We start from the raw sequence: 12762 nt of genomic DNA, 5'->3' as shown, positions 1-12762 counted from the left end.
CCGATAAAGGACCTGGAAGCAACCAAGGCCAAAATGCAAAAGGGTTAGTACTGGGCCGCAATGTAGGATTCCGCCCAAGTCACCGAGGCCTCTACATCTTTCTGCTCTCGCGATTCATCAGTGTCCGTGCCATGTCGTCCCACCGGATAAGCCGCGGGCCCACGTGATCCCTTCTATCCTCTCGTCCCCAACAGAAAACCACACACCCAACGCGCGCCAACCACCTCGCCGCACCGCCACCGCAGCGCGTCACTGTCCACGGCCGCCACCGTGACCATGTTTCCGCCGTCCCTCCTCTCGCGCGCGCCGTCCCCTCCCCTGACCACCGCGCCCACCTCCACCGCCTCGTCGCAGCAGCAGCAGGCGCTGCGGCTGCCGCCCAGCAAGCAGCCGCCCCTCGCCACCACGCTGGTCGCGGCGGCCGCGGCGGGTCTCCTGCTGCTGTCTCCGGCGCCGGCGCCATCCCGCGCCGACCCCGAGTTCAAGGTGTACTACGGGACGGCGGCGAGCGCGGCGAACTACGGCGGGTACGGCGGGAACGCGAGCAAGAAGGACACGGCGGAGTACGTGTACGACGTGCCCGAGGGGTGGAAGGAGCGGCTGGTGTCCAAGGTGGAGAAGGGCACCAACGGCACGGACAGCGAGTTCTTCAACCCGCGGAAGCGGTCGGAGAAGGAGTACCTGACGTTCCTGTCCGGGATCCGCGCGCTGGCGCCGCTCAACGCCGTGCTCAACAACCTGGCGCTCTCCGACGTCGGGCTGCAGGACCAGATCGCGACCGCCGACGACGTGCGCTCGGCGGAGCGCGCCGACGGCGACGGGCAGGTGTACTACGAGTACGAGGTGGCGGGGGCCGGCGCGCACAGCCTCATCTCCGTGACGTGCGCGCGGAACAAGCTGTACGCGCACTTCGTCACCGCGCCCAACGCCGAGTGGGGCCGCGACGAGGCCGTGCTCCGGCGGCTGCACGAGTCCTTCAGGACCATCCAGCCCGGCGCCCCGCCGCCGGCAGCCGAGAGCTAACTGCGTCTCCAGCGGTAAGTGCGTGCGTCTACGGGAGATCGAGGTAGCAAGTAATTGAGCAGAACAATGTAATTTTGCGGTGTAATATATAATTAATAATCAGTTTTGTATAGGATGGAATTATTTTGGACATGTATATTACTCTGCATTCTTCGCTCTTCCTCTGCTACGGTGCTTGCGAGTTTCAGAGTCTGAAGTCTGAACGATGCAGTGAAAATAATCTCCCCTCACTCTCTTCGTGGGCTGTGGAAGCAGCTGCTGCGCTTCCTTGCAACAGAAATGGGCCCATCTATAGCCGGTGGTCCAATTGCTGGCCTAGTACCACCGGTCGGGCTACTGGGCTACAAATTTTCCCATTCAATAACATCATGGGCCGATCCAGTCCAGTACAGCGATAAATTCTCCGCTACAGGCCGAAAGGGCCTAAAAGGCAGCAGCCGGCTTCTTCTCAAAGTTCAAACAATCCAACGACAAAATAACCTGAAGATCGAAAGAAAAAAAATCTGAAGATTACTGCTGGCTGCTGCAAATACACTAACGCCGGACGAACAATTCTCGCGACACTCCAAACTGTTTGCCTACAGTTTGCCTGTCCTGTGAATCTGCGATGAGCGTTAATAAGAAGCGCATGCATTTATTCAGCAGACGAGAGGGCAGCAGCCCGGCCGGCCGCCGGAGGACCATGATGGCGTGGTCCTCCTGAGACGAGACGACGCTTCTCCAAGAAGTGCATGCAATTAGTTATCCCATATGCTGCGCCAGCCCCAAATCCGCGATGCGATCTGGAGAGGGGAAGCAGCAGCCGGCCGGAGCAGTAGCAGTGCCCTGCACAGCTCCCTTCCTCTCACGCCACTCCGGGCTGGTTCCTGTCAGCTTTTCTCCCTCGGCCTGGTCACACTCGAGAACCCCCTCTCGACCTGCGCCCTGCTGCCGCTCGCCATTAATTCGCAGCTTGCTTGCTTGTCGCTACAGCTGCGACGACCTGCGCGCGCGATGATCTGCCACCAGGCCGCACCAGCCATGGATCGATGGATCATCAGCTCATCACCATCACGCGACCTCACCTCCAGCCTGAGGGAGACAGGCGGGGGTGGTAAGTGGCGACATTTACTCCGGCTTCCTCCGCTCCCTGCCGTCGGTCTCGCTCGCAGATGCAGACGCAGACGCAGATGCAGTGCCCCCTCGATCGAGGACGACTTGAGCTGCTGGCTGCTGCGGCTACTGGGCTGTCACTGTTCCAGTACAGCCAGTACGCTGTACTACCACCCTCTTTGCCGAGACGGGCATTTACTCGAGCTCATCTGCCTCCCCTCCCATGCCGGCCGGTGGCGGGGGCCATCGCGGCAGCCTACTACGCCGGTGGAACCTTACCGTACGTGCGTGCGTGCGCCATCGCCGTGTACTCCTACGTGCTCCATGCGTTTCGATCCATCTCCTGTCCGTCGGAGCACAGTGCGCACCTGCAGCATGCGTGCGATCAGATTCAGTACTACTGCCACTAACACATGACGCAATTAATCAGGGCTCGTTTGAACTTAACACAGGATTTAGTTTTTTTTTAAGAAATGAAGCTTGTTGTTGGGGACCTGGGTTAGGGCTAACAATAGCAGCTGGTTAGGTGCCTGATACGACGAGGTAGAGAGAGAGAGAGAGAGAGAGAGAGAGAGAGAGAGAGAGAGAGAGAGAGACAATGCAAATGGCGGAGCTGAAAAGTGCCTCGTGAACCTGATCGGGGGAGACAGGGCTGTTCCTGCGCTGTTAGGGCGTGGGGGGGGCAGCGCGTCGCTCTTTTATTCCTCCCCTGCTTCTCCTGGTCTCCCAGATGTTCTTAATAGAGTATTAGTATTAGTATTATTATATTATTATTAACCCAAGTCGCCACTAATCTAACCACGCGCGCGCGCGCACGTACGCAAGGCCCGGCGCAGAGAGAATTTAAGAAAGGGATATGTGTTGGTAGGTTGGTACTGCGTGCTACTACGACAATCCTGCAGCCAGGTAAACCACGCGTGCACCCGTGCGCATTTCGACATGCCTGCATGCATGCATCGTCGCAGTTTCGAGGCATCTGCCGAGAAGGATCCTCGATCTCTCCCAGAGAACGATCATGAAGCGCACGCATCGCGAGACGGTACTGTGATCCAGATCGATCGATCATGGAACACGCATTGTGCAGAAAGGTTTGACGACGACGCTGCCTGCAGGCATGTGGGGGCGATTAGGGAAAGTTCAGGCCCCTTTTCAGTTCAGACTAGCATAGCGTAGTAGGTTCATTATTCAGTGATTAATCCATGACTGTGCTGTATGTGCACTCATCGATCCTCCGTCCGGATCGGATGTGAGAGATAATCTAATCCTAGGCAGTTTCGAGGTGATCGTCGTCGATGTTGGCATGCATGTTGGGGATGTGAACGTTTCTGCCCAACTTTTCCGCGACAAAGCCTGGATTAATAAGCTGGATGGTGATTAGACAAGGTTGTAACACGGTACTAGTACTGCGACGAGGTATTGTCATCAGTTAGGTCTATTATATGGCTGACCTGCATGAAATGAAGTATACGTACGCAGGTGGCTGGTAGAGGCTAGCTGAGAGAGAGAGAGAGAGAGAGAGAGAGAGAGAGAGAGAGAGAGAGAGAGAGAGAGAGAGAGAGAGAGAGAGAGAGATGGCGACATGGACAGAAGGGGGGATGGGACGACATCGGAGGCGGAGAAAAGGACAGTGCAGGATCGGGAAGGGTGGAGTCTAAGTCACGTTGCTGGGCTGTCTCCTATCCTGGGCAAGGCCATATGCCCGGCCGGCCTATCCACAGTCCATTCACACTCGGCCACCTGCTCGCCTGCTCATCTCAGGAGCTGAGCTATAGCCAGCTATCTCCACAGGTGATACTAGATTGATTGACGGATAGATAGATGGATGGATTGTTCCTGTGAGGTGACCCTTCAAACAGCCAGTTTGCATGCCCCAACCCCAAGTTTCCCTCTCCCACCCTGCCCCAGTGCTAGTGCCCTACACACGCCACGTATATCAAATTGAACATGAGATGTGTGGAGAGATTTATTATTACTCCGTCCAGTTCAAATTATAAGAGTTTTGATACATAAATTTTACTAGACTAACATATATCTATATGCATAGAAAAAGATATTTGAAAAAGCTAAAACCCTTACACTTTGAAACAGAGAGAGTACGAATTACTACCCGTCACAAAATGTATAAACAGTAGCACATACGTGAAGGAATCAGGTCATGTTAAATGACTTGATTAACTTTATATTTATGAATAGTTATGGTTTAGTTTTGTGATGTTGTTATGTGAATATGGGGTGACACAAAGTACTTGTCTTCCTACAACATTTGGACGAAAATAAACGTAAGAGGTGGACCATTACCAGCCACAATGCACTGTATATCTTTTTTAAAGGGATATCTAGCCTTCATCGGCAAAAGGAAAACAAAAGTACAACCATCTTTACAAAAGCGACCAATGTATATATAAAAATAAATAAAAGATGCATAAAAGTCCTGCAGGCACTTCATCTTCATGGTCGACGATGGCACCACCACCACCACCTAAAGAACCTGCTATCACCGTTTGTGGACCAACCATAACAAAATTAAAGATGAGTATCATCGAGTTGCCCCTATCCTTACATCAACACCCAGGGGCGGATCTGCAGGGGGTGCTGCAGCACCCCCTGCAGGCCATGCACATTCATGTAGTATTAGTCTTTAATCTTCAATTTTTGCACATAAAACATGAGCCTAGCTTAAGTTTAAGAGTGTCAGCACCCCCTTTGAGGGGATCCTGGCTCCGCCCCTGTCAACACCACATGTCCCATAGGGCTATAAGAACCGCATTTGAAGCCTCTTCCGTTCAACGTCTATGGGCCAAGGTAACACCTTTCATTGGGTGGCTGTGAATCTACACGTACTTTGTTCCAAAAAGATGAAGAAATCTCTAAAAAAACATCGGAACACAAGAAGACAAAACACATATTTCCTCTGTCCCACAAATAATTCAATTTTAGGATTTTTAAGCATTTCAGCATCGAAGCCTAATGCTCTAGTTGCCCATGCATGATTATCTGCGGTTAATTGCCATGGGAGCACGAGTAACCGTGTAAGCTGTTTGGCTCCTGCTCCAAATTAATAGCGCATGCACTCTGTTACGGAACCACTGATTTGCAAACAATTATAAGATAGAGGAAAAAGGGCCACAACATGCAATGTAAATTTGAAAAGAAAGGAAGAAGTAGACATGAATTCCAAAGATGGGGCCGGGAAACATTGTCAGTATCCACAATCAAATGAAATTCGCAATCATGAATATATATGTATTTATTTAACTAATATTTCACAATATAAACCTTTCCACTAAATTTATTCAAGTATGAATGCACTAGCATTGTTTTTGCCACTATATCCAAACTTATTTTAGGGAGAGGGTTCATTCAATTTAAACCGTTAATAGAAAAGGACCCCAAAACTATAAAAAGAAAGTCGAGGCTTAAAGGCCTTGTTGTGCGGCTTCGAGCAGCTCCGGCTCCGCGCAAGCCAGCATTGTTCGTACCATTGTAGTTGGAAGCTCTTTTTCCTCTCTTCCCCAAAATTAACCATGGTAACATGGTGGCTGAGAAGCCAATATTTTTTGTCTGTCTTTTCACAATACTGTAGCAGGGAGATGAAGCCGCCGGGAGCCTTCCTAGAGAGGACCTTAATTAGGGACAATGGATATTCAGGCTGGCACAGCATCTCTCACAAAGCTAGATTGAGCAATTAATGGAGTGAGGGGAGATCAGAGTCATATATTCAAAAGTGGACAACATATGTACGGGGAAATCACACGAGGGTACAACGCCGAAAATCCACTACAAAACAGTGCACCAGCAAAGGTTTGCTACAATGATCGTGATGTCATACCACAGGCCTCTGCTCTAGTGCTGTGTATAAGTTGTACACTATGAAATAACTTCAGGTCAGAAAATGGTTCTCGCACAAAACACCCTCTGTCGGAGACATCAGAATTAATTGTGTTCGATGGCCATGTCTCTGCAATTTCCTCATCACCCACTGTGACCAACCGTCAGTAGTAAAAACCTAGAGTTTGCTTGGTAGGCATGCAGCCTTGATTTCAGACAACAACTAGATATGGTTCTTGCTGTTTCTTTCCAATACTCCGATCGACCAGGCAGAGAAAAGCTATTGTTCCTCCATGCCTGCAGCCGTTAAGGCTGCAGTGTGCGCACTTCAACTAGTATTAAAAGAAAAGGTTCAGTTCAGATACAATTCTAAGAAATAGGCTCTGGTCAGCTCGCTGTCCATCCCTACCCTTCTTTCTATCCAGCTAGACGACGTGGGAAAAGCTCATCATTTGACACGAACTCCTCATGGGATGTATGAGATGTTCCATCCATCAAGCTTTGGCTATACATACTTTGGTCGGCCATCTCCCGCAATATATCGAGTGCGCCCAAAAAGTTGATCCTCTCGCCAAAAGGAGTGCGGAAAGTATATGTATTCTTGTTTCGCTTGCTTTGTTTTACCCGGAGGCCCAAATACTACATCGGAACACTTGAACTTTTTTCCTATTTCTGTGGGTTTTGTAATTTTGAACCGTGTGATGTGATGTTGTAGAGTTAGTTTTTTTTTCTCTCGAACACGTAGGGGAGCTCTGTGCCTACGTATTATTGCATTAATTGAAGAAGGTATAATAATCATGATAGATGTAAGTGGGTACTAATAATGAGCAATTTTGAATCACTACCAAGACTTGTTTGGATCAGCACACTGAGATTGTGGAACCCAGCTTTTAAAAGCTACCTCTCCCTATCTTTTACCAGCTTATATGCATTGGGACTTTTTAGAAGCTACAACTCATCCATACGGCAGCTTTTGGTCTAGTTCTTACAATCCCACAAGTTATAAGCCAACCTTCACAATTTGAGGTGGATCCAAATACGGCCATAGCTTATTTGCATCCCATTTTTATTTCTTTGATATTCAGATTAGTTCAATTAGATGAGTCTTGTGTCGAACGTATAGAAAACAAGACTTGCATGCCGCTAAGTTTCTAACGGATACATTTTCTCAACGATTTTATTAGTTACAAAAAAGACAGGAAGTGCATGCAGTACTACTCCATGTCCTATCTCTATAGCTACCTATCAGCGCCTTTTCTGCTTCCTCCTTGCAGGGCACACAAACCTGGAATGAGGTGCATATGTCCTACTAGCAGCTACTGCAGGGGCCTGAGGCTATGTGAACTTGGTTAGGTTGGTCTATGTGTTTGCACAGAAAGGGGCTTGTCCATCCATAGTAGAAACTTGACTGGGACAGTAGAGAGGTGATGGGCTCAGAGTTTTTCCACATGCAGAGATGAGTGACATCGATGACGACGATCGAACTGGGATCCATGCGTTGCCAATGCCGAGGAGAAGAGATCCCAGTGGTAGCTCCCCATTAATACTGTCCTACACCGTTATACGTGCAGCTGAGGATAGGTTAGCTGAATGGGGAAATTTCCCCCATTTCGGTTTGTCAGACATCATGGACGTAGTCATTCGTTCTACCATACCGATCGCACCCTTGTTTACTTCGCGAATTTGGGAGGTGCCAAATTACTGTAGCAACACTGTAGCGTTTCGTTTGTATTTGTGAATTATTGTCCAAATATTGACTAATTAGGCTCAAAAGATTCGTCTCGCAAAGTACAACAAAACTGTGCAAATAGTTTTTGATTTCGTCTACATTTAGTACTCCATGCATGTACCACAAGTTTGATGTGATGGGGAATCTTCTTTTTGCATAGTGTTAAAGTTGGGAGTTTGGAGGTAAGAGAACAAGGGCAAGCACTACACACAATAAGCTTATCATCCAATTGTGACCAAGTAGATTGCAACAATAATATATTTTTTGAAAACGGGATGTTCTTGATTAATTGAGATTTAAGAGACAGAACACGAAACTGATGAAGATGCATGAGTACGTGCTGAATTGCTGATTCCATGAGTTAATGTGGCAAATGGTCGATCAAGATCGCCCAACAGCAGTCCAGCAGCATTCCAACATTTGAGTCCTTGTGGACTTATCGCGAACTAATTAACCAGCTAGTAGAGATCGATCAGGAGGTCACGCGATCGACCGACCTCCAGAACCCTAACGTACTAGTACTACTCGATGGAGCAAAAGCAACAACGACGACGGCCGGGCGTCGACAACGACACGTACAACAGGCAACAGCAACTAACAAGAACAACATATATAGCTAGCTATGTGTGGCGGCGCGCGGCGCGTAAGCATATAGAGATGCCAACGCAATAAGACGGTGATCGGCGACGATCACCGCGCCGAGCGGCCGCAGGCAGCGGCGGCGGCGCAGTCCTGTTCGATCTCGGAGACGGCGCCCTCGTCGTCGTCATCGAGCCCGTCGGCGCCGCCGTCGATGTTGCAGCCGAAGGCGCCGTGGCCGTGGCCGAAGGCCCTGGCGTGGTCCTTGAGCGAGCGCTTGTGCTTGAACTCGGAGCCGCAGAGGCAGTACCAGAGCTTGCCGCAGTTCTTCTCGTGCGTGCGCCAGTCGCCCTTGACGGCGAAGGCCTTGCCGCACTTGCGGCACAGGAAGGGCTTCAGCCCGTGCTTGCGCTTGTAGTGCGTCTGCAGCGTGCGGAAGTCCTTGAGCGGCCGCGCCCGCGGGTGGTCGATGTTGTTGCGGCAGCCCGGCGCGCAGCAGTAGCACGGCAGCCGGAGCATCGCCGTCGGCTGCACGCCGCGCAGCGACTCCGGGCCCTTGCGGTACTGCGACCCGTGCCCCCACATGTGCATCTGCATTGCAGCATCGAGTATTGATCAGATCGAGAGCAGGAGATGAGCAACAATATTCATGTCGAAATGGAAATGGAGCTATCTACTATAGGCAAGTTTAAAATCATATCACATGTTGAATTTTCTTCATTTAAGCAGTGTTTGGTGGCGTAATCATGTGGGTCTACGGTCTACATAGCTATTAATGCACTGAACCCACTGATGCCTTGCACTGTATGGTGTATATTCATGTTTCAAATTGTACTCCTAGCTAGGTTGTTTGCAGTTGTATGAACCCCAGTCCCTTGTTCTCCAGCACAGACTTTTTTCTTGCAGCAGTGGTAATCAGTTGCAACCATAGAAGGTGCAGTGATGTTTGAGGGGCTCTACACTCTACTACTCTGGCAACTGATGAAAGCCTTTGCTTGTGTGTGTTTTGTGTTGGTGTTGCTTCTTTAAAGAAGCGCAACCAGAGTGGCACTATGGCTGGCTACAGGAAGAACACTGCAGATCTCTTTGTGTTCTTGGGAGGGGTGCGGGAGTAGACTGCCATGCGGCAGGCCATCATGCCACACAATCTTATGCTTTCCAAACCATGAAAGCCTGACCCTGAACCAACCCGTATATCTGGCCAAATCTCATGAGCCCCCAATGACCCATGAGTGATCAGCACCGTGTGCTAGTGGCCTGGTACTGGGAAAACTAGAAAGTAACCAGATGGATCAGAGCTAAGATAGAGAGAGAAGCAAAGGTAAAATCTTCCCTGGGATCTCCACTGCTCCCACACCACTCATATGAATCTTCAAAAGGCAAGCACCCAAGAAAAGCATAAAGATGCATGCCTGCATGCATGGCTTCCCCTGGCATGCCAGTCTAGTTCAATCACGCAAAAGCCAGCCACTGTGCATCAGCCTCTGGGCTTGAGTCTGTTTCATGGCATGCAACTAGCTCCAAAGCTACCTTGCCGGACAGGAACATGATGGCCAATCGATCCAAGAACCAAACTAGGTGACGACGACGAACACACAGGACCAGCACAGCAAGGCAGGAACAAGAAGAACAATTGGATTTATTAGGTATGGGTGAGCATGGGCATGCCGGCATGGCACTGACCTGCATGTTGTTGTATCGGTTGAAGGTCTTGTAGCAGACGGGGCACGAGAACTGGGTGGGCCCGATGAGGATCTGCGCCGGCGTCGGGATCCAGTACTGCCCCTTGTTGAGCCTCCCGATGGGCGTCGACGCGAACCCTAGCGGCACCACCTCGTCGCCGTCGCCGGCGCCGGTGTCCACCTTGCACTCCTCCTCATCCTCCTCGGGCTCCATGCCACCGCAGGCCCTGCCGGAGAGCCCGGACAGGAGGTCGGCCTCCGCGCCGCCGCAGCCGTTTACGGGCGCCGCCGGCAGGCCGATGCGCAGAGCGACCGCGGCGTCGTCCGTGGACTCCGCCCCGGCCGCCTCCACGTCCATAGGGTCGCCGTCGTCGCAGCAGGAGGGCATGCAGTTGAGGTCGGCGAAGAGCGGCGCGCGCGCAGAATGGGTCGCGGAGCTGACGACGACCTCACGCAGGAAGTCATCGGCGGCGGCGTCGTCGTCGGAGTCCGCCGCTACGTGCGGCCGGGAGGCGCCGTGCCCGCGCGTGGGCGACTGGGAGAGGAGGGGCAGCGCCTCTCGGAGAGGAGGCGAGGGAGGGCTGTCATGGAGAGGCGGCAGCGTCGTCGGCTGCGACTGGAAGAAGCAGGCCGGGTACTGAGGCGCGGCGGCGGAAACGCCGGGGTAGAGGGCGTTGTACGGTGGGAGGGGAGGAGGGAGATGGGGAGCCGGGGCAGCGGGGAAGGAGGTGGTGTAGTAGTAGTAGGGGTTCTTGAAGAAGCTCGTGTAGGGGTCTTCCATGGAAGGATCGATGGATGGATGGGGTGGTTTCTTGCTCTAGTACACTCACTCTCCCTGCAGCTTTACTTCTGTTCTTGGCTACTGCTGGTTTGGGGTGAGGTGCCGTGGTTGGCAAGGGGTAGTTATAGTGGGAGGTCGAGAGAGAGAGAGAGAAAGCGGGAGTGATGTGGTGACTGGTGAGGGAGACAGCAGGCAGCAGCAGGGTTAATAAATTATGTGGAGTAGCTTTGTTCTTACGGTTGTATTTTGATAGGGAAGCCGGAGCATAGACTTCGAGTTGTAATGGATGGTATACCAGCAAGGTGCTGCCAGGGATCGGGTTATTTAGGGGGTATTTGATACTAGGGCTAAACTAAGTTTAGCAGTGTCACATCGAATGTTCGGATGCTAATTAGAAGGACTAAATATATAATTATAAAAGTAATTATAGAACCTCTGTGCTAATTCGCGAGACGAATCTATTAAGGTTAATTAATCCATCATTAGCAAATGGTTACTGTAGCAACACATTGTCAAATCATGAACTAATTAGGCTTAATAGATTCGTCTTGCAAATTAGACTCCATCTGTGCAATTAGTTTTGTAATTAGCCTATGTTTAATACTCCTAATTAGTATCAAACATTCGATGTGACAGGTGCTAAACTTTAGCAAGTAGGAGTCAAACAGGCCATTAGGGAGTGTTTGGATACCACCCCCTAAATATATGGTTATGTCTAGATACATAGTAAATTTTATATACCTAGAAAAGCTAAAATGACCTGCATTTTATAACGGAAGTAGTAGGTCATAAAGGACGAAATAAGTGATACAACAACCTATAAAAACATTAATAAGAGTTACGACCATTAAGTGCATTCAAGTATTTTTCTAAAAATATTCAGATATAAACATTCACTTACGCGTCTGAGAGATTATGAGATCAATTATCCTACCATTATGAGATGAGAGATTATGAGATCAATTATCCTACCATATGAGATCACCACGTCTGATAGAGAGACTCAAAGAGATTGGGCTGACATATTTTGAGATTGACGAAATAACCACAAACATCTCGCTATCGATAACACTACCAATGACAATGACAACACCTACCAATGAAAAAATAACACATGACTAGGTTGTAATCAAAAGTTTAAAATGCTGAAACAAAACCGCAAAATTAACATCACTTATTTCTAGGCGAAATGCGTAACATTTTTATTTGCTCATAAGTAATAATGCTCATGGTGTTTTTTTTAATAAAGTAATGATCATGGTTTCATTTCTAGGCTAGTGGAGGAAGATCGGTGGCTAGTATCGGCGGCAGAAAAGCACAAAAAATGGATTGGTTAGCGTGCGTGGAAAGGATGGCGAGATGCCTCCGCTAAGAAGCCAATAGGGCGGGTGAACGTAATGTTATATATGGTGAATAGAGAAGTTGTCGCAAAACTAGAAGAAAATGGAATTGTCACCGAATCAGAAAAGAAGGAAAGATAAGAGTCGTTAGATCATGAATGGCCGGCTGATTTAGCCAACTACTAGTAATTAAGAGAGTGGGGATTAGTTTTAAGAAAATACAATGTATGTACAGTGAAATGAAATTTACGCCGTTAAAGAAAATTTTGGTTTCATGCAGGACACAGCATGCCAAACTCCACTTGAAGGACTGATACATCCCACGGGCCGTTGACTTGTAGTTCTAGGTGGTGGGGCCAAGCAACACGCTATATGGAGTATTGTACTACCCCGACGTACTCCGGCCGACTTTACACACCCCCACCCCGGACAGAAAAAGGTGAACCAAAATCCAGCATGCATGTCCACATGTGGTCTCGCGGTCGCCGAGGCTGGCCACCACCCACCAGGGAGGGACACACTCCGAACGAACCAGCCAAGAAACGGCTCGAAGGAAAGAGACACCGGACGCATGCAGAACGGAATTGCCAAAGGCCAAGCCAAGCCACAACACACGGGCACTAAACAAATCCCACGCCTTTTCCATCCAGACATTACATGGTCGTTGATCGGCAAGCCAGGCTCCTCCGATCCGCTCCGAAATCCGCA

General features: G+C 49.9%; 2 protein-coding genes across 2 annotated transcripts; one reads left to right on the top strand and one right to left on the bottom strand.

Moving 5' to 3' along the window:
• Positions 1-155: 155 nt before the first annotated feature.
• Positions 156-1180, top strand: LOC117860416 (thylakoid lumenal 19 kDa protein, chloroplastic). Its single transcript, XM_034743683.2, has one exon. The coding sequence runs from the start codon at positions 277-279 to the stop codon at positions 1021-1023; it is 747 nt and encodes a 248-aa protein (XP_034599574.1). The 5' UTR covers positions 156-276; the 3' UTR covers positions 1024-1180.
• Positions 1181-7989: 6809 nt separating this feature from the next.
• Positions 7990-10807, bottom strand: LOC117859973 (zinc finger protein WIP5). The gene is made up of 2 exons (XM_034743177.2): positions 9935-10807; positions 7990-8842 (listed from the first exon to the last, which is right to left on the bottom strand). Exons 1-2 carry the CDS (start codon positions 10712-10714, stop codon positions 8363-8365), a joined length of 1260 nt encoding a protein of 419 aa, XP_034599068.1. The 5' UTR covers positions 10715-10807; the 3' UTR covers positions 7990-8362.
• Between the last annotated feature and the right edge of the window lie 1955 nt (positions 10808-12762).

Source organism: Setaria viridis, chromosome 6, assembly GCF_005286985.2.
Source record: "Setaria viridis chromosome 6, Setaria_viridis_v4.0, whole genome shotgun sequence".
NCBI classification, from domain to species: Eukaryota; Viridiplantae; Streptophyta; class Magnoliopsida; order Poales; family Poaceae; genus Setaria; species Setaria viridis.
The sequence above is the reverse complement of the archived record's forward strand: the minus strand, read 5'-3'. Positions and strand labels throughout refer to the sequence as shown.